The sequence below is a fragment of the Neofelis nebulosa genome, chromosome 4 (assembly GCF_028018385.1).
Source record: "Neofelis nebulosa isolate mNeoNeb1 chromosome 4, mNeoNeb1.pri, whole genome shotgun sequence".
In the NCBI taxonomy this organism is placed as follows: Eukaryota; Metazoa; Chordata; class Mammalia; order Carnivora; family Felidae; genus Neofelis; species Neofelis nebulosa.
The window spans coordinates 71826210-71851422 of NC_080785.1; the positions used below are offsets into that span (position 1 = coordinate 71826210).

General features: G+C 37.5%; 1 protein-coding gene across 7 annotated transcripts in view; it reads right to left on the reverse strand.

Annotated features, from left to right (window-relative positions):
• Window positions 1-9684: 9684 nt before the first annotated feature.
• The window catches only part of CASD1 (CAS1 domain containing 1), a 68956-nt gene continuing 53427 nt past the window's right edge, over window positions 9685-25213 (reverse strand). For 3 of the 7 annotated variants that reach the window (XR_009260462.1, XR_009260461.1, XR_009260458.1), the window contains 3 exons: window positions 23984-24051; window positions 21950-22043; window positions 15472-16488 (listed from right to left, as the gene is read on the reverse strand). Coding sequence is in view for 2 of the 7 variants with exons in the window: in XM_058725069.1 (XP_058581052.1) it covers window positions 24025-24051 (27 nt within the window). In the remaining 5 variants the exon portion in view is untranslated. Of the gene's footprint in view, window positions 10318-12562; window positions 12746-14909; window positions 15034-15471; window positions 16489-21949; window positions 22044-22119; window positions 24052-25213 lie in introns of those variants that run through there. The other 4 variants (XM_058725069.1, XM_058725068.1, XR_009260459.1 and 1 more) reach the window with 3 other exon arrangements.

Below are 25213 nucleotides of genomic sequence, written 5' to 3' on the forward strand. Positions count from 1 at the left end.
TTAGCATTGGTTTTTGCACTGATCATATTAAGGAATTGCATGGGATAAAAATTGGCCAGCATTCCACAAATTGTTGATAATTGCTTAATCTCTGCAGTTCCTTCTGAAAAAATGGTCTTGTCTCTGACTTAATATTTTGATGGGAAGAAAGAGTTAAAATAATTTCCCAGTGGTCACTACTAACTTAATAGTCCTTACTTTATGGGTCAAAAAAGATGGGGATTCTGCCACATGCTGAGGATTTCTACCCCAACTAAACACCCTTGTAGTGGGCAAATGAGTATATGGTAAATTTGGGATCTTAATGGTGACCTTAAATTAGACCACCTTTTTCAGTTGGCCACAGTAAGCCCGTGCCCCCACCAAAATAACTGCAGTGGTTATCATACCCTCAGGAATTCCAGAAAACTCAGATCTGGATTCCAAATATCCCCTAAAAGTATGTAAATTTTCCTTCTTCCAAGGTATAGTCACCCAATAAATTATGATCTTTCTTTGGGAATGTTCATATCTATAAGTCTACACTGATGATAAAAAAGATTAGGCAAAAATGTTTAGGCTAAATGTGAGGCTACAAGACTATTCAGAAAATAATTTAAAAACAACATCCAAGACCAGAGCCTCCAAATACAAAAATAGCAAGTAGGTGGGGTGTGTGACTTCTGGGATCAATGAATGATCCAGGATTAGAGCTCTCACTTCCTATGTCCTGACTGTCCTGAATTGAGTGGAGGAATAAAAACATTGCAGCAAGCCATTTTCAGATGGAGTAGCTTCACAGATTTGCATTTTGGAATTTCCTGTACAACATCCTTACTAGCTGCTTATATATTGCATTATTTATTTGCTTAGTTATTGCCCAACGTATTAAAATGAATCAAGTCATGCTCTGAGAATATGGTGGTAAGCCAAACAAAGCACAGGCCCTGCCCTCATGGAATTTGCATAGTAGTAGAAAAGACAGATTAATCAAGTCATCATACAAATAAATGTCAAGTTGTAATTGTAATAAATACTTTGAAGGAAAATAATTGGTGGTATAAAAAGTTAGAGGGATTTGACCTTGTGAGCAAGGTCAGAGGTTTCCTAAGGAAGCTTGTGCTATCAAAAGGATGAATATAAATTCATAAGATAAAGTGGAGTAAGAAAGAATATTTGAGATGGAGAAAAGAGAGTAACTGAATTCTTTTGGGAGAAGAGATCCTAGTGAATACAAAATTCTATAAGAAAGTTCAATGCAGCTGGAGTAGGGACAATAGGAAGAAGATGTTGGGAAAGTGTGCAGGGTGAGATCCAAAAGATAGGTAGGACCAAACCATGCATGACTTGAAGGCAGAAAAGTAAAGTCTGAAGAATTTTAAGAAGGAAGGCTGTGATGTGGTCATATCTTGCCTTGTTATACAATCAATCCAGCTATACTATAGAGTAGATGGGTTGGGCGGGTATGGATAGGTCTGTTGTAAACACAATTGGAGAAATAACTGTGATCAGGATAGTGGTGCAAAAGGTGGCAAGAAATGGACAGATTCAAGAACTATTTAGAAGGTAAAAAGCAGTTGGTACATTGATACTTTAGTAATAGTGTTAAGTAAAGGAAAGGGGCTAATTCTGATGACAGGGTTTTGTTTGTCAAATGATGGTGCTGTCCATCATGGATAGAGCTAACAATGAGGAAAATAATGAGTTCAATTTTAGGCAAAGTGAACATGAAGTACCTTCAGAAAGCCAAGCAAAATAGGCAGTTGAATCTATGAATCTGAAGGTCAAAGTAGAGGTCTGGGGGCGCCTGGGTGGCGCAGTCGGTTAAGCGTCCGACTTCAGCCAGGTCACGATCTCGCAGTCCGTGAGTTCGAGCCCCGCGTCAGGCTCTGGGCTGATGGCTCAGAGCCTGGAGCCTGTTTCCGCTTCTGTGCCTCCCTCTCTCTCTGCCCCTCCCCCGTTCATGCTCTGTCTCTCTCTGTCCCAAAAATAAAATAAAAAACGTTGAAAAAAAAAAATTTTAAAAAAAAGTAGAGGTCTGAACTGAAGATACAATTGGTAAGTCATCTGGATCTCGGTAGTCAGTATAGTTGGGAAATTTGATGAGAAAACTGGTCCTCAGTGTTATCACCTGAATGTTCCCAGGTCAGCTCAAGTTTGTGTGACAGCTATTCCTCCGGTAGCTAGCAGAAGGATAAAGTATATAAAGTTGGGTATTTGCGAGAATCTAATTTATACACATTTCACATAATTAAAATATAATATGATTTTTGTAGACATCTCACTACTTTATTAATAAATCTTACATTTTTAACCCACAAGGGTTCCTGTGGTCAGATCATCCCACTTTACATTCAGTTAATAGAGTGCAGGTCATCTTAAGTAATTAACCAAACATCAGAAGTGTAATTAACATGGTCCAGGACAGTGCAGAACATCTATATCAGTCTTCCTTACACAATAATCATGAAAACTGAACAATAAAGTTCTTTCACATGTACAAAAAACTGTCATGGGCTGGTTTACACTTTTACAACAGTTTTAAAATTAACTGGATAAAGAAATGATGCAGACATTTTAATCCAGTGCTATAGGTAGGCTCACAGATCATCTCATCTGTGGTCAGATCATCTCACTTTACATGAAGTTCATCTTCAGTAATTAACCACGTAGTTTTCATACTGGTGTTTATATTTGTAAAACTGGGGCAGCCATGGGGAGGTGCTGCTTGGATCTTCCTTCAGGAAAGAATTTGCCATTCAGCTGCAAAAAGGGCAGTCAACTCCCAGCTCCCAGCTGTTAGCACCTTCAGGATCTGCCTTGGCCTTTGAACAGAGGAACAGTTTTCCCGGGCAGCCACCCTCCAGCCATGGCTGAGCATGGTATCAGCACCAGGGCCTAGGACTCCTCTATTGGGAAATCTTTACTCTGGAATTTCATGGTAGGTTGGCTGAGACCCTCAGGTTTGCATTGCAGTTGGATGACCTCCTTGCCCAATCCTGCTTCCTCTCCACTTGCTTTCCTTTTAGAGAGGTCAGATCTCCATCATGGACTGGAGATTTCCCTTCAATTCAAAATAATGGGGCGCCAGAGTGGTTCAGTCAGTCAAGCATCCGGCTCTTGATTTCGGCTCAGGTCATGATATCACAGTACGTGAGTTCCAGCCCCATGTAGGGCTCTTCTCAGAGCCTGCTTTGGATTCTCTATCTCCCTCTCTCTCTGCCCCTCATGCATTGTATCTCTCTCCCTCTCTCAAATAAATGTTAAAAAAATATATTAATAAAGACTGATTAGAGCTCCATTACAAATATAGAATATAAATCTATGTGTCCTATGATCTTAAAAGTGGATTTTATTGAATCAGAAATCTGTTCACTAGTGCCACCTCAGTAACTGTGTGTTGTCTGTTTTTGCACCATTTTCAAACAATATGTAATTCTTTTCTAATCAACTGGGAATCAAATTGATCGCTCATGTAGAACAAATTCACAAAAAGCAGCAATACAACAGAAATACTGAATTGGTTTGGTTTCCCCCAAAACAGGTCATATATTTGGGGATGATCCCAGGAAGCCAGACTATGGAAGCAGAAAGATTGAGGTTAGGAGGTTTTGAAGGAAAACCAACAAAGAGTATGTCATTGATCTGGCTATTATTCTGGAAAGAAGAACTCTGTTCTCCTGGGGCGTCATCTAATGAACTATATAGAATACACCTCAAAAATTTCCTTCAAAGTGATAAGAGTTTTAGACTTTCATCCACAGACTCATCATACTGCAGCTGACTTGCTCCAGGGGGGCATCAACTCCCCTGCACTTCTGGGCTTTGGCTGTGAGTGGGCAGAACAAGATCCTGGGGCTCTGGAGAAAACCCTGGGGCAGGGAAGCTGAGAGATGCTATGGAAACTTGAGGTGAGAAAAGAAAGCTACATGAGCTACCAGCAGGATATCTTGATCAAGCAAGGGATGCTGCTGGATTTTGCACCACATCATTGCTATAAATTGTTAAAAGGCAGTTACTATCATCTGAACTTATTAGATGACATTTCAGTTTGCAGTGGGATGAAATCATTGACGCACAACCTGTAAGCTTGTGATAAACATGAGATTCATACACAAAGGAGAATTGCTTGATGAGTTTTTTGCTCTATACTGAAAACTCAATGCGATGAGAGGATGAATTTTCATTTGGGGAAAGATTATTTTGTGAGCTGTGTGGATGTGACAAAAATATCCCTGAGATCACAGTAGCTTAACACAATAAAAGTGCCGTTCACTCATATCATAGTCCAGTGCAATGAGGTCAGTCTTTCTCCATCTTGTATGCTACATGATCTGGAACACATGGTATCCAGGATTTCTATGGGAAAGGAAATGAGAGCTGAAGGGTCACATGAGATATTTTTCAGAGCTGGGCTTTAAAACCGCTTCCCTCACTTTCATCTATACTCTATTATCTGGTAATGCTATGGTCTCCAAAAGGTATTGCTGTGGATGCTGTCTTCCTGTGTACTTAGGAGGAGGAAATGGTGTGGGAAACGTGAGCACTGTTTTGCCACAAATGTGGACTGGGCAAAACAATGATTAGTGATTATGGACTAACAGAAGTGTATGTAACAATGGAGGACAAAATTATACAAATAAGTAGTTCTATCATCCCCAATTACCTACATTGTGAGTTAGAACTTTCAACTGGAAATAAAAACAACAACAACTACTACAAAGAAACAAACTGGATATAATAATCGAACTAGATAAATAGAGAAATATTGCATTAAATTCTGGTCGAAAAATATATGATTATCGGTTCACAATCCCTTATCTGCAATTCCCAAATCCAAAGATTTCAATTTCTTTGAAAATTCATAGCAAATCAATCTAATGGTAGAATATGACCTGAACAAAAAGGAGACTTATTTTATCTTTCTTGATCCCACTTGGTGTGATGCTTTGCTATAGAAACATTAACATGTTTCTATACATGATTTCATTACATGATATTGTCTTCACCCTACTGAGTATGTTATATAACATAAGGAACATACATTGATTACATTTATAAAATCTGAATACAACTGAATACCAAAATATACATGGTCTTCAGAATTTCCAGTAATGTACTGTGGGCCTATACTACTAATTTGATAAATATTATGTTTAAATTTTTATTATGTTTCTACAATAAACTTCTTATTACCTAAATTTGGGGTTCCATGTGTATTCCTAAAGCAAATGAAGGGGTAAAATAATGAGAAAATATTGAGACAAGCTGGTCTAACAGAATAATATAATACATCTCCTAGTTCTATCCACTGAGAGGACCTAAGAGCAATAATACCTCACAAACTCTAGCACTCAAATTTTGGTTTCTAGGAGCCAAGGCTCCTTGAGGAAACCGCTAATGTCAGGGCTGCGGAATAGAAGGCATTGATGAGCCCAGAACGTCTTCTTGCACCAGAAGGTAGGAAAAAGAATAATGGAGATTTATCAAAAGAATTCAAGAGCCAGCTAGAAGGGGCTCAGCTCACAGTGGCCAGATATGGGACAATTTGATTAACAAAATATAGTAATGTATTATAATCTCTAGATTAAATAAGATCCCTGAAACTACAGTGATACAAATGAATGTATGAATGAATGAATGAATGAATGAAAAGTGCATCCTTATGGTAGAATGCCAACTGATGCAAACGATATGATGAAATCATTTTGCAACCACCACAGAAATAACTGTTTCACACAAGAATCATATGTAATTATATGGAAACCAAGATCTGGGAGCTAGATATTCTAGGGTGTCATTGCTTCTAAGTCATCCAATGGACAGAGACAGAGCTATAAAATATATAGATGTATGGGATGCCTGGGTGGCTCAGTTGGTTGCAGGTCCAACTTCACCTTGGGTCATGGTCTTGCAGTTCGTGAGTTTGAGCCCCACATCGGGCTCTGTGCTAACAAACAGCTCAGAGCCTGAAGCCTGCTTCAGATTCTGTATCTCTCTCTCTCATGTTCTCCTGCTCTCTCTCAAAAATTATGTCTCTCTCTCTCCTGTATCTCTCTCTCCCTCCCCTGTGCATGCTCTGCCTCTCTCTGTCTCTCAAAAATTAATAAATGTTAAAATATATATATATATATAATATAAAATATAAATATAAAATATAAAAAACTATATGTATAGATAGATGTATATGTGTAAGTATACATCCTCTATCTCTATAATAAAATAGGATATTTACATAGCCTCAAAGTATCTCCCTACAATGTAATAATTAATTACTATGTTAGTTTCCTATGGCTGCTGCAGTAAAGTACCATAATCTGGGTGGCCTCATAGTCCTAGAAGCTAGTAATCTGGAATCAATGCATAAGCAGGGCAACCTCAGGGGAGAATCTTTCCTTTTTTCTTCCTCGTTTCTGGTGGTTTGATGGCAATCCTTGGCATTCCTTGCCTTACAGTGGCAGATCTTCAACTTTGTCTCTGTGATCACATGGCATTCTCCCCTTTCGTGTCTGTGTCTCTGTCTTTCTCCTTTTCTTAAAAAGACAGCAGTCAAATTGGATTGAGGACTCACCCTGTCCCAGTATGACATTTTAACTAATTACATCTACAGTAACTCTATTTCCAAATTAGTTCACGTTCTGAGGGACTAGAAGTTAGGACTTCAACATATCCTTCCCCACTCCCCATGTTTCATAGGTTTATTGCCAAACTGCTTTCAAGAAGGTAATATCAATTTTCATCCTAACTTATGCAAAGACAGTTTGGTAAAGATGACAAAAATAGAAATATGCATTCCTGGTACTAGTTCTAATCAATATTTCTTTGATTACCACTGAGGTTAAACACTTTTTCCCCATAATGTTCTGGCCATCTTTTTTTTTTACTCCAGTAAAAATAAATAAATAAAATAACATTAAATTTATCATTTAAACCATATTTAAGTATACATACAAATGTTAAGTACATTCACATTGTTGTGCAACAGGTCTCTAGAACTTTTTCATCTTGCAAAATTGAACCCATTATACAGTAATATACATTGTATATACCCATTAAACACTAATTTATCCTCCCCCTTTCCCCAGCCCTTGGCAACCATCTTTCGACTTTCTGTTTCTATGACTTTGACTACTTACTTTAGATACTTTATATGAGGGAAATCATACAGTAGCTGTCCTTCTATGACTGGCTTATTTCACTTAGCATAATGTCTTTGAGGTTCAACCATATTATAGCTTGTGACAGGATTTCCTTCCTATTTATGGTGGTATAATATTTAATTGTATGTCTATATCACATTTTCTTTATCCATTCATCTATTAATGGACATTTAGGTTGCTTCCACCTCTTGGCTATTATAAGTGATGGGGCAATGAACATGGGTGTGCAAATATCTATTTGAGATATCTACTTGATCACCATATCTTAGCACTGGCATAGGAGAAAACACTTTACTGTGAAGATACCTGGAAAACACCACTTTAACCAAATGATCAAAGTTACCATCACCAGTAATGGGACAAACTGATACATGTGCCTCCTGATATGATGTGCCAATAAGAACCGCCATCTCTGTGATATTCCTGCTGAAAATGCATTCCTTAATCTAAATCTGACAGTATAAAACTTAGAGACATTCTACAAACTAATTGGCCTTACTCTTCAAAACTCTCAAACTCATGGAGATACAGACTGAGGAACTCCAGATTTAAAGAGACTTAAATGACATTACAACCAAATGCAATGTGTGATATGGGACTGGAATTCCCAGCTCTTTTAGAAAATAAATTGCATTGGGGCGCCTGGGTGGCTCAGTTGGTTAAGCATCCAACTCCGACTCAGGTCTGATCCCACGGTTTGTGAATTTGAGCCCCGCATCGGGCTCTGTGCTGACAGCTCAGAGCCTGGAGCCTGCTTTGGATTCTGTGTCTCCCTTTCTCTCTGCCCCTCCCCTGCTCACACTCTGTCTCTGTCTCTCTCAAAAATAAATAAACATACAAAAAAAGAAAATCAATTCTATAGATAGAGAGATGAATGGCTATATAGACAGAAATGATACAGCAAGTGTGGTAAAATATTAACATTTCGCAAATTTGAGTATATGGGAACAGTTGCACTATATTTAAAACTTTGCAAATCTGAAATTAGTGTCAAAATAAAAATTCTTAGAAATAGCAAGCTCACTAAAATATGAAGAATGGTTAAAAAGGCATGAGATTAATGCAGAGCAAAGAAGAGCAACTGTTTAGGAATGTGACAGGAAAGAAGAAATAGAAGTGTTTGCCTTTGAGAAATATTTTGTACACAGAACTGGTAGGGTTTGCTGATTGAAAATGTGGGGAAAGGAGGAATCAAGATGACTTCCAGAGTTATAACCTTAGTTTCTGGGCATATTTTTGATCCATTTACTGAGTTTGAGAAGGTTGGGCACAGAATGCTTCTAAGACAAAGTCAAGAATTTAGTTTTGAACTTTTTTTCTGGTTGCAAAAGCTGTCTCTTACTAGGGCAACGAGCAGGGTAGCTGTGCCGTCTCAGGAATTTTCACTGCCATGTGCCAAATTTTTGTGTATGTAAGTTTGTGGCAAGCTTCTAAAACAAATCGTATCGGTTACAGCAGTAGTATTAGTAAAATGTTAACTGGCATGTATACTAACGCTTGGTAATGTCTGTATCAGTGCAAAGTGTTCAAAGGTCTGCCACAGATAAAGATAATGAAGTTCAGGGGTCTTATTTCAGGTGAATGTGTAACATAGGGCTATCTTAGACAAACCTGAAGAAGAACAAACACATTTCAAAGGTAAATAGAATTATGCCCTAATTTATTTGTGTTGATAGCTCATCTCTGAAAATCATTGGAAAATTAAAATGAGTAATTAAAATTGCTTTCTCTTTGTGTTCAGAGGTTGAATGTTGACATCATGAGCTCCCAGGCCAAGCCAAGAAATCAGGGTCATTGAAAGAGAAGAGCTCTTTATTGATTGTCCATGGAATTTCTAGTGAGACATAGCAATGTACATTGATGCCACATCTTGATAGATGATAATCATAGATTAGATGCATAAGGTCTTTGTTAAAAGAGCTCAGATCTGTCATGTCCACAAAGTGCATCAGAGTGACTCACAAGCCTATAAAGTCTATTTTGTTAAGAAATGCCAAGTGCCTAAAAATAAAAAATGATATGGGAGAAATTAAGAAAACTTAGTTTCCTCTGAGTTTATCTCATTTAATTAGGGTGGCATGGACACGTTCTCATAGCATGGCAGAAACACAAAAGAGACTATAACTCAATCATGCAAGAGATTACCAGACAATGTGCACCTTCTTTCAAGCCACTCTTTGTGACACATTTGCTGATGTCCCATTAGTCAAAGCAAGTAAACTGGCTGAGTCCTAAATTGGAGTGGGAGAAGAATATAAGATTACAGGGCAGACTATGAATATGGGGTAGTTATTAATGGAGCCATTAATGCAATCGACCTACCACAGTCTACACTCTGGTCCTGATTATTTATGTTCTTTCCACCTGCAGAATACACTAACCTCCTTTCAAGACTCCAAATTCTCATTCAAACATGGCAACACACTTAAAATACTTCTTATGATCTACTCTTTGGATGCGGCTTCTTCTGATATGGAGACACACACTGAGACTGTGAATAACTTGCCCCGCTCCCAAAACTCAACATAAAATGGTGAGACATGGATTTGATAAATACAATAGATATTTCTTTTTAAACAGGAAAGCCTTGGAGACATATAGCAGTCATTGATTTGTTTTCAATTGCTGTAAATCAGAAATATCACGAAAATAAAAATGATCACACAATGTATCAAAGACCTGAACTTAAATCTAAAATTATAAACTCTTTGAAATATAGATAAAATGGACTCCATCAAAATTAAGAACCGTTGTGCACCAAAAGACACTGTCTAAAGGATGAAAACATAACCCGCAGAATGGGAGAAGACATTTGCAAATTATATGCCATAGCGGTTAATACCCCAAATTTGTAAGGCACCCCTACAACTTAACAACAAAAAATCCAAACAGCACAATTCAAAGTCGTCAAAGGACTTGAACAGACCAGTCTCCAAAGAAGAAATACAAATGATAAGTAAGCATATGAAAAGATGAAAATACATCTTTAATATTTTAAAATATTTGATATTTAGGGGTGCCTGAGTGGCTCAGTTCATTGAGTGTCTGACTTGGACTCAGGTCATGATCTCATGGTTCGTAGGTTCGAGGCCCACATTGGATTCTGCTGTCAGTGCAGAGCCTGCTTCAGATCCACCCCCTCTCTCTGCACCTCTCCCACTGTATGCTCTCTCTCTCCCTCAAAAATAAATAAACATTAAAAATAAAATAAAATAAGATATTTAATGTTATATTTTTACATTTTAAATATTATAAAATCTATTATGTCAATATGTTAATTGACCTGAGAAGAAAAATGAGATGATCATCTCCACGGAAGCTGAAGAGTCATTTGATAAAATTTTCAATTCCAGTTTTGACCTCCAAAATACTCTAAAAATTCACATTAGATGGCTACTTCTTAATATGACATATTCAGCCAGCCTTGTGGAACACTAGAGGCACTCTGACTAAATCAGGAATATCTTACTTGAAGGACCATGACAAGAAAACATAGAAACAACAAGAAATAGACATCAGAATAAGGTAATAAAGGTAGAAAATAATAAAGGAGGAGGTTGAACTATCAATATTTAAAAATGATATGGTTGTATACCTGAAAACCCTAAAGAATCAGCCAGTGTTTCAAATGAGTAATAAAAAATTCCCTAAGATAGAGCAGATGTAGATTTAACATAGAGACATCTCCATATACAAACAATTATTAGTTAGAAGCTACCATGATAGAAAAGATCCTACTTCGAGTAGCAGTCAAAAAGAGAAAACATCCAAGAATGAACTTAACTGGAACAGAGCAAGTCTTATATGAATAAAGACTTTAATGTGCCACTGATATAGAAGACAACTTATGCAAATGGAAAGACACATAATACTTTTGGACCCAAACCATAACCAAAGGATATCATTTATCCTAAATTAATTTATGAAGTTAATCTGATTCCAATATAGATACTAATAGGGTTTTTTTTTGGGGGGGGGACATACAAGCTGATTCTGAATTTCACTTGGAAAAACAAACAAACAAACAAGAATAGCTAAAAAAAATCTCTGATTAAAAAAAGAGCAATAGGGTACTTTCACTAGACATAAAACCAAATTATATTATAACATTATGAAATAATATAACATATGAGAAAAACCTCTGTAATTAGAACTGTGGGAGGCTGTTGCTTGACAACCTGTTGATTCAGAGTAAAAAGTACATAAATTGTCCCATACAAATGAATTAATTTAGTATGTGCTATAGGTTGTATGCAAAGTCAATGATGGAAAAGGTGGACTCTTTAATAAATTGTATTGGCAATAGGTAGTCATTTGAAACAGAATTAAGTTGGATCCCTACCTCACATCATAACGTATAGGAAAAAAAAACAACAAGTGATTTCTTTTATTACTTTGGAGTGAGGAAATCTCTAACTATGCAAAAACTATTCAAAACCCAGAAGTCATAAAAGAAAAGATTGACAAAATCTCTCTGTGTATAGAAAACTTCTACAAAGCAAACACCATAAACAAAGCAAAAGACAGACTGAGAAAAAGTATGTGTATCTTATATCATAGACACAGGGCTAATCTCCCAAACATGTAAAGAATTCTTCAGAGTTGATAAGAAAAAGACCAATAACAGATAAATGGACAGACAGTATAAGCAGAGTGTTCACAGAAACGGAAGTATGAATTGCTTTTAAATATATGGCAGGATGCAAGTTGATACACTGTTGAGGGTGTGGGGCTGTAGGAGATAAGTGCTACTGCTTTGCTAGTCAGGAATATAAATTGCTGGGGTCCCTAAGGAGAGTAACCGTGCTGAAATACCAAATTAAAAATGCATATACCTTATGGCCCAGTAATTCCTCATCTGGGAACTTACACACATATTCATATTGGTGGAAAATGACGTATACGTAAAGCAATTCACTATATTATTTGTAATAGTAATTGTTTGGAACTAATTAAGAAGGGAATGGTGGATCAACACGGGAATCAGTGAGGGGCTGTGGATTGATGTTGGGACACTGATGCCGTATAACACTATGGTAACAAAGAACGGGGGAAATTATGTATTGATAGGGATTTCCCTACCCATTTCTTTGTACTATATAAAGGAACTTTGTAAGAATACATGAAAAGCTAGTTAAGTACAAGCTACAAGTAGTTGTCACCAGGATTAGGTAGATGAAGGACTGTGGAGGAAAAACAAAAGTTTTCACTCTCTGCCTTTAATATTTTTTGATTTTTGAACCATCCGAGTTTATTTCCTATTCAAAAACAAACACAGAAAAAGAATTATAGTAAGGCCGTTGACCTTGAAAGAGGAAAGTAGAGGACACGGGCTGGCGCCAGTATACATTCCTATTTCTGTTATCTCCACATATCTCCCCTGGCATTTTAAAGATGACCAGAATGCTGAGAGAGAGGCTTACCAATCCTCTGGTGTCTTCTTTCTCATCTCCCCTTATAACTCCATTGGTATTTTCAAGGCTAGCACCTTGCCAAAAAAGAAGCGTACACATGCTTCATGCGGGAAGTGATGGACCCTTGCAATTTTTGTTCCAATAATATGCCTGTTTCTTTTGACATGTACCCCATTGGATAATATTAGAACTCTGAAAAAAAAAAAAAGAATTAAAGATAACTACTGGAATGGTAAAAGCAGGGGATATAAGGTTTAAATCGGTAGAAAAATAAACACTGGATGATTGCAACATTTTAGAAAAATAAATCACAACAATAAAGAGTAGTAATATAAAATGGGATGGAAATAGTAAGACTAAAAATTACAGTTAGCAGAAAAAAAAATATGACAATGTAAAACTCCCTCTGGCAATATCTGGACTACAGCTATTTTGGTTGTTTGATTGCAAGTTCCAACGTAAACCCGAGCTGACAGGAGACCTAGGGTGAGGGAAACATTTTCTCCCCATATTGAAAACTAGAAGAACCATCAGAGCTCCGCACCACCACCAGCTCCTGGGCAGTAAGATGCCCCTGCGGTTGGGGCGTGGCAGGGGTGGGGTGGGGTGGGGGGAGAGGCTTGGAATTTGCTCTTAATCACAGACAGATGGACTATTGAGGACCCACATTTCTGCTCCATACAACACAGAGTCAATAATTTTGTACCATGAAATGTTTAAGGAAGGCATAACAGAAGCCCACCACTCACATTAAAAAAAACAATGGAAAAACGAAAAACTCAATAAAGCTCCCATCAAATGACCAGCTCTGAGCAATGTTGCTTCCTGACGTACCTTCCAAGTTAAACTATTTATGTAACGTAGCCCAAGGTAATAGAATGAAGTGATGTAGTAGATGGAATTATAAACCATAAACCAGCCATAAATTGGAGAGAATCTTGCTTTTTAAAAAAATTGTAAGACTTCTTTATATAAGGATAGTAAAAGTAGATCTATTAGTTTTTAAAATATTTTCTTTCAATTTGCCATTTAATTTATTTATGACATTTCTTTTGACCAAGAGAAATATTTCTTTTTCATAAATATTACCATCATATGCACTTTGCTTTCCTCCTTTGTTTATATGTTTAAGCTATTTTCTCTGTATCAGAGATTAGAAAAAAACCAAATTGCATGTCTCCCTCCTTTCCTTGTTTAGTTAAAATTCTATGTTCACTAAATTATGAATTCTCATATATACAAATGACTCTATTCCCAGTTTTTTCTTCTGATCTCTTGATGTAGTACATGAATTTAATTGTAAATTTCTGGGTTTCTTTATTATTATTATTATTATTACCTTTAGATAAACTTTTTTTTAAGTTTATTTACTCATTTTGAGAGAGACAGAGACAGCACAGGCGGGGGAGGGGCAGAGAGAGAGGGAGAGAGAAACCGAAGCAGGCTCCGCTCAGCACTGTCAATCAAGAGCCCGATGCGGGGCTCGAACTCACGAAACGTGGGATCATGACCTGAGCTGAAACTGAGAGTCTGATGCTCAACTGACTGAGCCTCCCAGGTGCCCCTTTATTATTATTTATTATTGAATGCAAATACTTCCCTCATCATTCTTTGCGGCAGCTGTGGAGGTGAGCTCAGCTCTCAATACAAAAAACTCAACTGTGAGGTCCAGCATGCAAGACAAAAAGTCACCATTTTGGAAGCAGTAAATGCTCCTGATCAGCACTAGAAGGAAGGAAGGGCTGCTCTTACACAATGACAGATGGAAAGAATATGTGTGGAACTGAGGTAATCCACTTGGGTTGTGGTCACTACTCCGTTGTCCTCCTGGGACTGTAAATGAACGAGTGCATCAACCTCTGCCTAATGAGTATGATTACCAAGAGCTCAGTGACCCGTCCAGAAGGAGAGTGTGGATTAACCACAACTCTAGGTAAGCCAGCAAAAGTTGCACAGCTAAGGGCAAAGGGAGTTTAGAATTGATGGTGGAGGACAGAGATAGGACCATCAGTTGTGTCCCGGAGGCTAACTGCACACACAAGGACTGTAGCCTGTCTTATTGACCTCTCTTTTTAAAATTTACCTTCAGAGGGGCACCTGAGTGGCTCATTTGGTTAAGCGTCCGACTCTTGATTTTAGCTCAGGTCATGATCTCACGGTTCCTGAGTTTGAGCCCCGCATCGGGCTCTGCACTGACAGTGTGGAACCTGCTTGGGATTCTATCCCTCTCCTTCTCTCTCTGTGCCTCCCCAACTTGTGGTCTCTCGGTCTCTCTCTCTCTGTCTCTCTCTCTCAAAATAAACTTAAAAAAAATAAATATTGTTTTTCAATATAAAGAAATGAAAATAAAATTTACCTTCAGAAAAAGCGGCCCATGGAAAGCATGTAGGACAAAAGTGTGGACGTGGATTTGTGCGCCACAGCAGGGCAGGCTGTGACGGTTGTGCGCATGCCCTGTTCACATCTCCCGTGCAGAGAACCTGATGAGAAGAACGTAACAGGCAGTCTGTGGATACCACACTATGGCATCTGCCTCACTGTTCAGCTCAAGGTCTGGATATTCCTCGGCTACACCCAGCCAACAAGAAGCAGGGCAGCGGCCAATTACCCAGGCTGTCCCTCTCTGATGAAGGACTCCTCTGACTGGATAATCTTTTCTCTGGGGCATCTCACAGCCTGGCTGAGACTTTCTCAGAGTTTCATGCACACGGAAGCTCCTCTTACCCAAATTTCCACCCTTTTCTCTCCCTTTCACAGGTGTCCCAAATGCATCATGGTGTGAGGGAAAGAGAGTCATCAAAATGACTAATAAATTTTGAACTCAAGCATTTTTATGTAAAAAAAAAAAAAAAAAAAAAAGATCTTCAGTCAAAATAGAAGACAAATGACAACAGGGGGGGAGTATTTGCAACATTAGACAAGTGGTTATTATCTTTATTTTACAAAGAATGCCTGAAGGTTACCAAGAAAAAGATAAGCCTTTAAGTTACATATAGAGAAAAGAAATAAATAGACATTTTATTTAGAACAAAATCGAAAACTGAAAATAACTAATTATGACCCGATTCTCCTATTAGCCCACCCAAACAATTACCTTCCCTCAAAGAATTCCTTAGCTGTGTACGAGAAGGTCTCAGAGCTGAAATATTATCTCCTCAGAGAGACCTGATCCGACCTTTGCATGGAAGAGGCCTCTGTAACAATGCCTGCTTTTAGGAAATGTAGAAAAGGGGATAAAGAGGAGGAGGAAATATAGTTTCCTTTTTCCCCCCCGCAACATTAGATATGTTTGTTGTTTTATTGTTTTTCTTGCTTAAAAACAAATATAACATGCAATATATGCTGTTTTGCACTTATTTGAGTGTAGTCGATATACAATGTTACATTAGTTTCAGGATAACCTCCTATCCAGCAGTCTACCTAACAATGCCTCTGAGTTCCATGCTCCTTCTTTCCATCCACTTTTGTGCTAAGGGTCACTGCTCACTTTGTCATAGATCACAGATTGGGGATTTATGGGTTAGACACACCTAAAGATAACCCTGCTATTTCTCCCAAGCCCTCTCTGTATAGGGTGGGGTTACCTTTATTCTCCTTCCCAGCATCATCATATGTTATGGTGTCTCAAATTTTTACAAAGGACTAGGAAAACTAAAGTCACAAGAAACAGGAATTTTCTTGAATCATCCAACATCCTCCGGATTACAGGGAAAAGGGAGCAGTTGAGACCACATTCTAATGAGGAAAAGAGCCTCTGATTCAAGGTCTAATTTATAAAGCCACTCACTGGGCCTAGATGGTCTCAGAGCAGGATCATGATGGTGGGTGGTAAGAAGCAAGTGTCCACACATGTGGTCACTGCCTTGTGCCTAGAGCAAATGTGTACCAACAGCTTGAGTCTTTGGCCTGGCATCTGGTCCTCAGAGCAGTAACCTCTGAAAAGGAAACAAAATTGTCAGTTAGGGAAGGAACTAGCACTGATACCACTAGAATTGTTGGTAGTCTTTTTTTTTTTTTTTACACACACACACACACACACACACACACACACACATTGTGAATGGGGGAGAGGCAGAGAGAGAGAGCGAGCGAATCCCAAGCAGGCTCTGCACTGTCGGCACAGAGCCCGACGTGGGGCTCAAACTCACGAACCATGAGATCATGACCTGAGCTGAAATCAAGAGTTGGACACTTAACCAAATGAGCCACCTAGGCACCCCTGATTGTTTGGTAATCTTAAAAAAAAAAAAAAAATGAGGAAACAGCATTGGCTGAGCAGGAAGAAACGATGTGGAAAGAACAGGAGGAGACTCCCAGCCCTGTTTTTCTGAAGAGGGGCAGAGGACTGTGGAAGTTTGCTATCAGGATATTTTATGAGCTGCTCTGGGTGCCCCTATTGCTCAACAGACTGCTATGGTCTGAAGAAACACGTATGACCATCACACTGTCTTGTTCCAAAAAGGATATAAGAAGGCTTACTGGGCAGGGCAAAATATAGTCAGAGAACATCATTTGAAGTAGATGAGAAGGAAAAAGGGGCCAAGAAGGGGAAGGAGGCTAATAAAAATAACGAAGACCAAAGTGCTCTGTTGTCTGGGATGGAGCAAAAATTTAGCTCTTGTTTTTTATCAGCACATGTAAAAAGCCAATTCACAGTGTCCATAAGATAGTAGCAGATGAACTGTTCAGCAGAAGCACAAATATTCCAATTCTAAGGCCAGAATGAAATAACTCTTAAGAGTCCACATAAAGAGGCCGTTGTGTAACATAATCAACAACATTCTTACAGTTGACACAATGATGAATTTTATATAACTGTTTTGTAGAGTGTCCTGCAATGCTGACCACTGGCTTCAAACTGGAGAGAGATTCTAGGGAGATATAAGGAAAATATTGCACAGGTGGTCTTTGCTAGGTGCTTGCCTGACTTAACTCTGGGGGTACATTTTAAAGGATCCGAGGAAGTGATAAAGAGCAAATCTTAAAAATAAATTTTTTTGGACGTTTATTCATTTTTTGAGAGACAGAGCATGAGCAGGGGAGGGAGAGAGAGGGAGACACAGAATCTGAAGCAGGCTCCAGGCTCTGAGCTGTCAGCACAGACCCCGACTCGGGGCTCAAACTTACAAATCATGCGATCATGGCCTGAGCCAAAGGTAGATGCTTAACCGACTAAGCCACCCAGGTGCCCCTAAAGAAAAAATTCTTAATGTTTCTTTATAAATAGTGTGTTTCAGGGGCGCCTGGGTGATTCAGTCAGTCAAGCGTCTGACTCTTGGTTTCAGCTCATGTCATGATCTTGTGGTTTCATGCGTACGAGCCCTGTGTTGTGCTCTGCGCTGGCAGCATGGAACCTGCTTGGGATTCTCTCTCTTTCTCTCTCTCTCTCTCTCTGCCACTCCCCCACTTGCTTTGTCTCTGTCTCTGTCAAAATAAACTTAAAAATAAACAAACAAATAAATAAATAAGTAAATGAATAAATACTGTGCTTCAGTCAAACGCATAGCTGACAGACATTAAGTAGCTGGGAGTTCAATCCCAGATAACCTAACCTGAAGTTCAGCTAGGAAATCTAGGGATCTAGGAAAAAAAGCAGGCTCAATTGGATATTGAGCTAATGTAGGAGCAACATTTTGGGGGGAAATTTAAGAGTCTAATAACTATTTTCTGATGGAATACTATAGAGCTTAGCTAAGAGTCTCTTTAGGGGGAAAAACTTTGAATATGCACTATCGCACAGACAGATGGGTCATTAGGTTTCAAATTTCTGCTCAGTATAACCTGGTCTTAATTAATATGAATCTGGAAAATGTGTAAAGAAGGCATAACTTAACATAGTGGCCATTAATCCCCACCCCCCAACTCTAAAAAAAGCATCCATAGAAAGCCTAGCTTTGAGTGCTGTGATTTCCTGATGTTCTTCCAAGTTAAATTATTTGAGTAATGTTCATCAAGGTAGCTGAATGAAGTGACCTTCTGTATAGAATTAATCAGGAACCAACTGAAGTTTGGAAAATATCTTGTTTTTTCTAAACTTTAAGAGTCCTATATATACTCAGGATATTACTTTTTTCTGAAATGTTCATGTTCAACAATTTTCCAGCTTGTATTTTTTCTATTTATGACTTCTGGTATATTGGTTTTAAATTTTTATGTAATGGGATGTAGCCATTCTGGTTTTCCCTTTTGCTTTATTCTTAATGGATCTTTTCTCATCTTGAGATATCCACTTACATTTTCTACTTCTTCTTTTATGTCTTTAAACCCATCACTCATCTTAAGTGTCTTTTGGTATAGAGAGTAAGAATGGGAGTCTACTGTCCCCATCCCCATTATTAAGCAATTCTTGGGACTATCTAAAGAATATTTGTACCTTTCTCTCGTAAAGTAAAAATCAAACTGTAACATTATTCTAGTATGTCCTGGATTAAAATGTTTCTGTGCTTGCTATTCTGTCATTAATCTATATATTCTTGCATCTACTATTCCACACCGACGTGACTGTAACTTAATAATATGTCTAAATATCCAATTGTTTGAGTCCTACCCTTTTCATTAGTCTATTTAAATTTTTTTCTTATTCTTGCCCATGTATTACTTCTTTACAGTTTCCATTTCAAATTTTGTAGTCTCTGAGAAAGGGCTCCAGCTCCATGTCCCTTGTGCATGTGTATGTTTTAAAAATGCTTGGCCCCTCAGACTTCAACTAAATGTTTTTCCATCACTTTTTCTCTCCCAGTGATAGTGTCCTGAGGTAAGGATGAGATGGAAGGAGGCAAGGAAACGAAAAGATGGGTTCTTAGTTCTAGTTTTCTCTTTCTATGCCAGGGATGGCTGTCACTGTTTTTCTCCCAAATTACCTTGGAAAAGCACATCTTGCCTCTCCAAATATTAGTTATCTTCTGAAACCGATCTCACGTAGTCTCAGAGAAGAGAATCTATTCCTTTTACTAGCAGAGCTTTGACCCAATGACTTGTCAAATAAAACAAACCAAAACAAAAAACCACAACTGGCTTAGTTATGAAAAACTATAGTCAAAAATCAAGTACTTACTGAGACTAGAAGCTATAAAGAGGGTGAAGAATTACAAAAAACAAACAAAAAAAAACCAAAAAAAACCCAAAAAACAAAAAAAAAAACCCCTCCCAGATACAGAATCAAGCTTTATTTTTACTGTAGGATAAGCCTTTAAATATAGCAAACATTTAAAATATTGGAGATATTTAAAATATTGGAGATACCTGGGTGGCTAAGTCAGTTAAGTGTCTGACTTTGGCTCAGGTCATGATCTCACAGTTCGTGGGTTTGAGCCCCATGTCAGTCTCTGTGCTAACAGCCCAGAGCCTAGAGTCTGCTTCACATTCTGTCTGTCTGTCTGTCTGTCTCTCTGCCCCTCCCCAGCTCATGCTCTGTCTCTGTCTCTCAAAAATAAATAAACGTTAAAAATAAAATTTAAATTAAAAAAATATTGTTGATGTTTTAAATTTGAAAATAAAAAATACAGGGAAAATATATTTTAAAAATTTTTTTAAAGATTTTTTAAAAATGTTTATTTTTGAGAGAGAGGAAGAGTGCAAGGGTGGGAGAGGGGCAGAGAGGGGGTGGGGACAGAGGATCCAAAGCAGGTTCTGTGCTGATAGCACAGAGCCTGATGTGGGGCTGGAACCCACGAACCATGAGATCATGACCTGAGCTTAAGTCAGACGCTTAACCACCTGAGCCATCCAGGCACCCCCAGAGAAAATAAATTCAATCAGGACATTTTTCTTTCTTGGGATAAGAATCTTGATACTATCTTTTTACTAAGATGTATAATGTCAGATTTTTCACTGTGTTACTCAGTACAATTTTACCTTTGAATCTTTTAAAGACAAGGGGTATGTGGGGCGCCTGGGTGGCTCAGTCGGTTAAGCGGCCGACTTCGGCTCAGGTCATGATCTCGCGTTCCGTGAGTTCGAGCCCCGCGTCCGGCTCTGTGCTGACAGCTCAGAGCCTGGAGCCTGTTTCAGATTCTGTGTCTCCCTCTCTCTCTGCCCCTCCCCTGTTCATGCTCTGTCTCTCTCTCTGTCTCAAAAATAAATAAACGTTAAAAAAATTTAAAAAAAAAAAAAAAAGACAAGGGGTATGTGATTTCATTCAGTTTTATAGTCTCCCAAATGCATCGTAAGTGTTACTTTTGAACATGGACAAAATGTCTGCATAACAATTTTTATATCTTAAGGCAATTATTCCTAATGTATATGTGTAATTCAGGTTTTCCAATTTTGTCATATGCAGGTTCTGGTACCATATTAAATGGCAGTCGTATAACTTCGACTTGTGTCTCCTCATTTTCACTCTATTAATATTGAAAAGGTAAAACAAATAGTATTATTAAACTTTTGTAAGATTTAAAACCAGAAAAGAATTTCTAGAATTCAGTCTTCAACCTCATAATTTCGAGAATGTAGTTGTCACTGCTTTTTTCTCTGGAAACAATTTTTAACAAGAAAATGACCCAGAATACACCTTGCCAAATAAGTTTCCCCAAATCACAATTATCTTAAGAATGAACAGATTAAGTTGTATATTTACACAGTCAGCCTTACACGTCTTTGCAGAGAAGATGAGCTGATGAGATGGGTTGAACTGCCAATCAAGATCATCGATCTTTAGTCTAGTCTTTGTAGTTAAGCTAACAGAATCATTTTCCCTTGAATGAGGTGAAGAATTAAATTCCTTTCAATAGTTCCCAAACTTTCTAGGTACAATGCTACCCAATCTCCTGTAAAACAGCCGACTCCCATGTGGTACACTCAATTTATTAAGCAAAACATTAACTTGTCTAAGCCATGGAACACATCCAGTTTGTGAAATGACTGAGTCCCAAATGTATTCTCTTTTAAGATTTTACCATAAAGTCATTCCCAGGGAATGAAATGAGTGGGCCTAAGTTCTGTGTCCTTTTGAAATAACACCAATTTCACTTGCATTTTGTAAGTCCATGGGTCATGACAATAGCATTGTTATCATACTTATTAATTATAACCTTTACTAATGTTAATATTAGCCGATATTGAACTTTAAGATTTTTTTTCAATACAATTAATCAATAATGAACCTGACATAGGTATGTTTCTGAGTCACTTGGTAACCTTAGATTTTCTCTGAAAGCACAAACAAATATAACTAAGTAGGTGGTACTGTTGATACCTGGGCTCTTAACTTCAATAGAAAATGTCACAAATTAACTTCAAAAATTTTTCTATAAGTTCGCAACTACATCTCAATATACTGAGGAAGATAAGATAGCCTTCTACTTTCAAAAGCATATTTCTTTTTGGCATGTAATTTCTGCTTATTTCTTTTGGCATGTAATTTCTGCTACATTCAGTGGACATGCTTTTAAAACTTACCATCTGTTAAATGTTTTGATGCAGTTTTTTCACTTAATATACATCTGAATTTCACAGCATTATTATTTTTACATTTTTCATTTACAATCAAGTCCTGTTGAAATAAATTAATTCATTAATCTGATTCTATTCATACTGGCACTCACATATACGTTTCTATGTACTGGCAATGGTTTTTAGTATAGTTTATTTCATAATGGTTTTTTTATGTTGCATTCTTTGACATAGTTACATTTTGCCTATTAAACAGAGAGGAATATTTTTGACTTCCACAAAAAGCACAATCTCTCTTTCTTTTGAAAATACATGGCTTTCTTGGTTTATCTTTTCACTTCCCTACTTCCAACAGAGATGAGTCCAAAGAAATAATTCTCTACTACAAGACAGATAATAGTGTAAGTGCAATGGCAAATGGCAATTGACACCTGGCCCCAGCATAAAGCAAGAAAATGAATGGGAAGATCCACAGTGAGTAAAAGACTTACGGTCTACATGGTGTGGCTGGTGCTCAGCTCTGCAGATACGGTCACTATTTGCCTGCCTGCATGAGTGAGTTGCATTTTTATAACATTATGCAAATCGACATTCTAAGAGCCAAATCGAGTATATCTCAGCCTCTTGTCCAAATCACTAAGGAAAAGTTTTTTCCCAGCTGCCTTATCATTTGCGGGGCAGCCTACCTGCCTCGAATGGGATTAGTACTTGACACCGTTTTTTGCAGCACTCACTAATTAATTAACCCAGCAAATAATTGAGAGGCATTGTTCTAAGAGTTGACAATACCACAGTAAATAAAATAGAACAACCCGTCCTCAGAAAAGTCATGTGCTAATGGGGAGAAGTGGAAAATTAAAAAATAGTTAAGTAAAAGGCATAAGTATGTCATGAGTATGGGGAAAAAGTGAAGTCATTATACTATTCCAGGAAAGTGCTGGTGGGTTTTGAAGCAGGGTGATCCCATTGGAGGTGATGAAGGTGATTGAATTACTGAATTACGGATACATTTTGACAAGATTTACTAAAATATAAGATGGTAAGGTGTAAGAAAAAAGGAGTCAAAATTTTTTATTTGGGCAAGTGGAAGCATGTAGTCACCATTTACTGAGAAGAGAAAGATGGTGGTGTTTTTGTTTGTGGCCAGTAGTGGGGAAGCTTAGCTTTGTTTTAGACTTGCTAAGTTTGATATGTGTTTTAGATATTCAGATGGAGATGTTGAACAGGCAGTTGAACATATCTGAAGTTATAAATTTACTAGTCATCAGAATATAGATAATAAAGTCACGTGACTAGGTGATAATCACTTAAGACGTGAGTATGGATGTCTGAGGTCTGGGCTTTGGGGAACTGCGGTTTAGAGGCTGAGGGTGTGAAGAGAGGATTCAGGGAACAAGCTTGAGGGAATGGCTCATGAGGAGAGGAGAAAACAGGAAACGATGGTGTCCTGGAATCATAGTGAAGATGGTTGAAAAGGGAGGTAGTAAATCAACTGTGTCAAATACTGCCTATATAGGTCAAGTAGGGTGAAGACTGGAAATCGATCATTGGATTTAGCAATATGGAGGTTCTTGTTGATCTTGACAAGAGCAGTTTGGGCCGGTAGGAGAAATAAACACGGCAGTAGCTTTGGGAACACAAGAGATTAAGAGGAGTTTGTTTTTAAGTTGGGAGAAATAAAGCCAGAATCCTTCAGCTGATGGTCAAGACTTTTTAATCTACTTTGTGTATGGCACCTTACTATATACCACCTTGACCCTGGAGTTGCAACCTTACTGAAGAAATGACAAAATAATGGGAGTAGGTAATTCGTGCTAGAACAGTTTAAAAAAATAAGATAAAGAAAGTATTGTTTTCACAGAGATGGTGGAATTTAAATTATTCAATTCTTAATTCTTAGAATTCTTAAAATAAGTTGGATTTAGGTAGATGAAAAGAGTGAGAACAAAAGAATAGTATGATATTTGGGGGACAGTAAGACTAGCATGGCTGGAATTCATATTAAGAAGAGATGGGATGATAAACATGGAGAACTTTTACCATCAAGCTAAATTCCAGCTTTGTTATTTCGGCAATGGAGATTATAAGAAATAATCCATCTGCAGTAGCTGTAGAATTAAAAAATAAAATCTTGTTAATAGTTTTCTTTTTGGTGACTATCAGAAAATTGTCTTAGATGCTTTCTAAATGAAAAGTAAAAGCTAATAAAATTAGCTGAATTTTAAAATATTGTAATAATTACTTTTAAGCATGAAGATTTCGCCCTATGCAAGACAGAAATACTTCTAGGTAACCACAAATTTCCTTTTAAAATATTGATCTGTCCCATTTTTATGCTCTGAAATGGTATTTTAAAAGTATTTTGTAAATAAGAAATAAGTTAAATCATTTCTAATTAAACCATTAGCTCATAATATCAACTCTACTTTTGGAAAATAGTCTCTTGCTTATATTACCTTATTGATCTTTAATTTTTTTTAAACTTTTTTTTTAATGCTTATTTTTGAGAGAGAGAGAGTGCACGAGCAGTAGAGGGGCAGGGACATAAGGGGACAGAGGATCTGAAGCAGGCTCTGTGCTGACAGCATTAAGCCCCATGAGGGGCTCAAACTCATGAACCATGAGATTGTGACCTGAGCCAAAGTCAGATGCTTAACTGGCTGAGCCACCCAGAAGCCCCTATGGATCTAACTTTTAAAAAAAATAGAAAATACTTCTAATTTATACAAGAAATTAAGAGGAGTTTCATTAAAAGACAAATATAGACTTAATGGAGATTTTCAAATTTATCTTGTCTTCACCAATCCTCAAAATCACCCTAAATAAAACCAAACTTAGTATTTGGAATTTTTGAAGTAGTTGTCAGGATCAGTTCTGCAGATAACTACCCAAGTTACTTTATTTTTACAAAAGGGAAGCTGTTAGGTTGAACCATATGATAGCATATTAGTATTTTAATACAGTGCAGCATAAAAATTCCAACTTGGCTCTGTGTTATAAGTCCACATATAAAGCAGAAGAGACAATTTAAGGGAATGAGGCATTGTCCTAAAACTTGCATTCTCTGAAGAACTGGCTTTTATTGAGGATCTATCACATGAAGGTTATGCCCTTAGTCTTATATTTATTTAGCCTTAATGTTTATAATCTAGTAAGAAAAATTAAATATAAACAATGACAGATATGGTTATTATTAAAATTAACTTTACAAAGCTTACAAGCTTCCTGTGATAACATTTGAAATAATGCAGCATTTGTGGGGGAAAAATT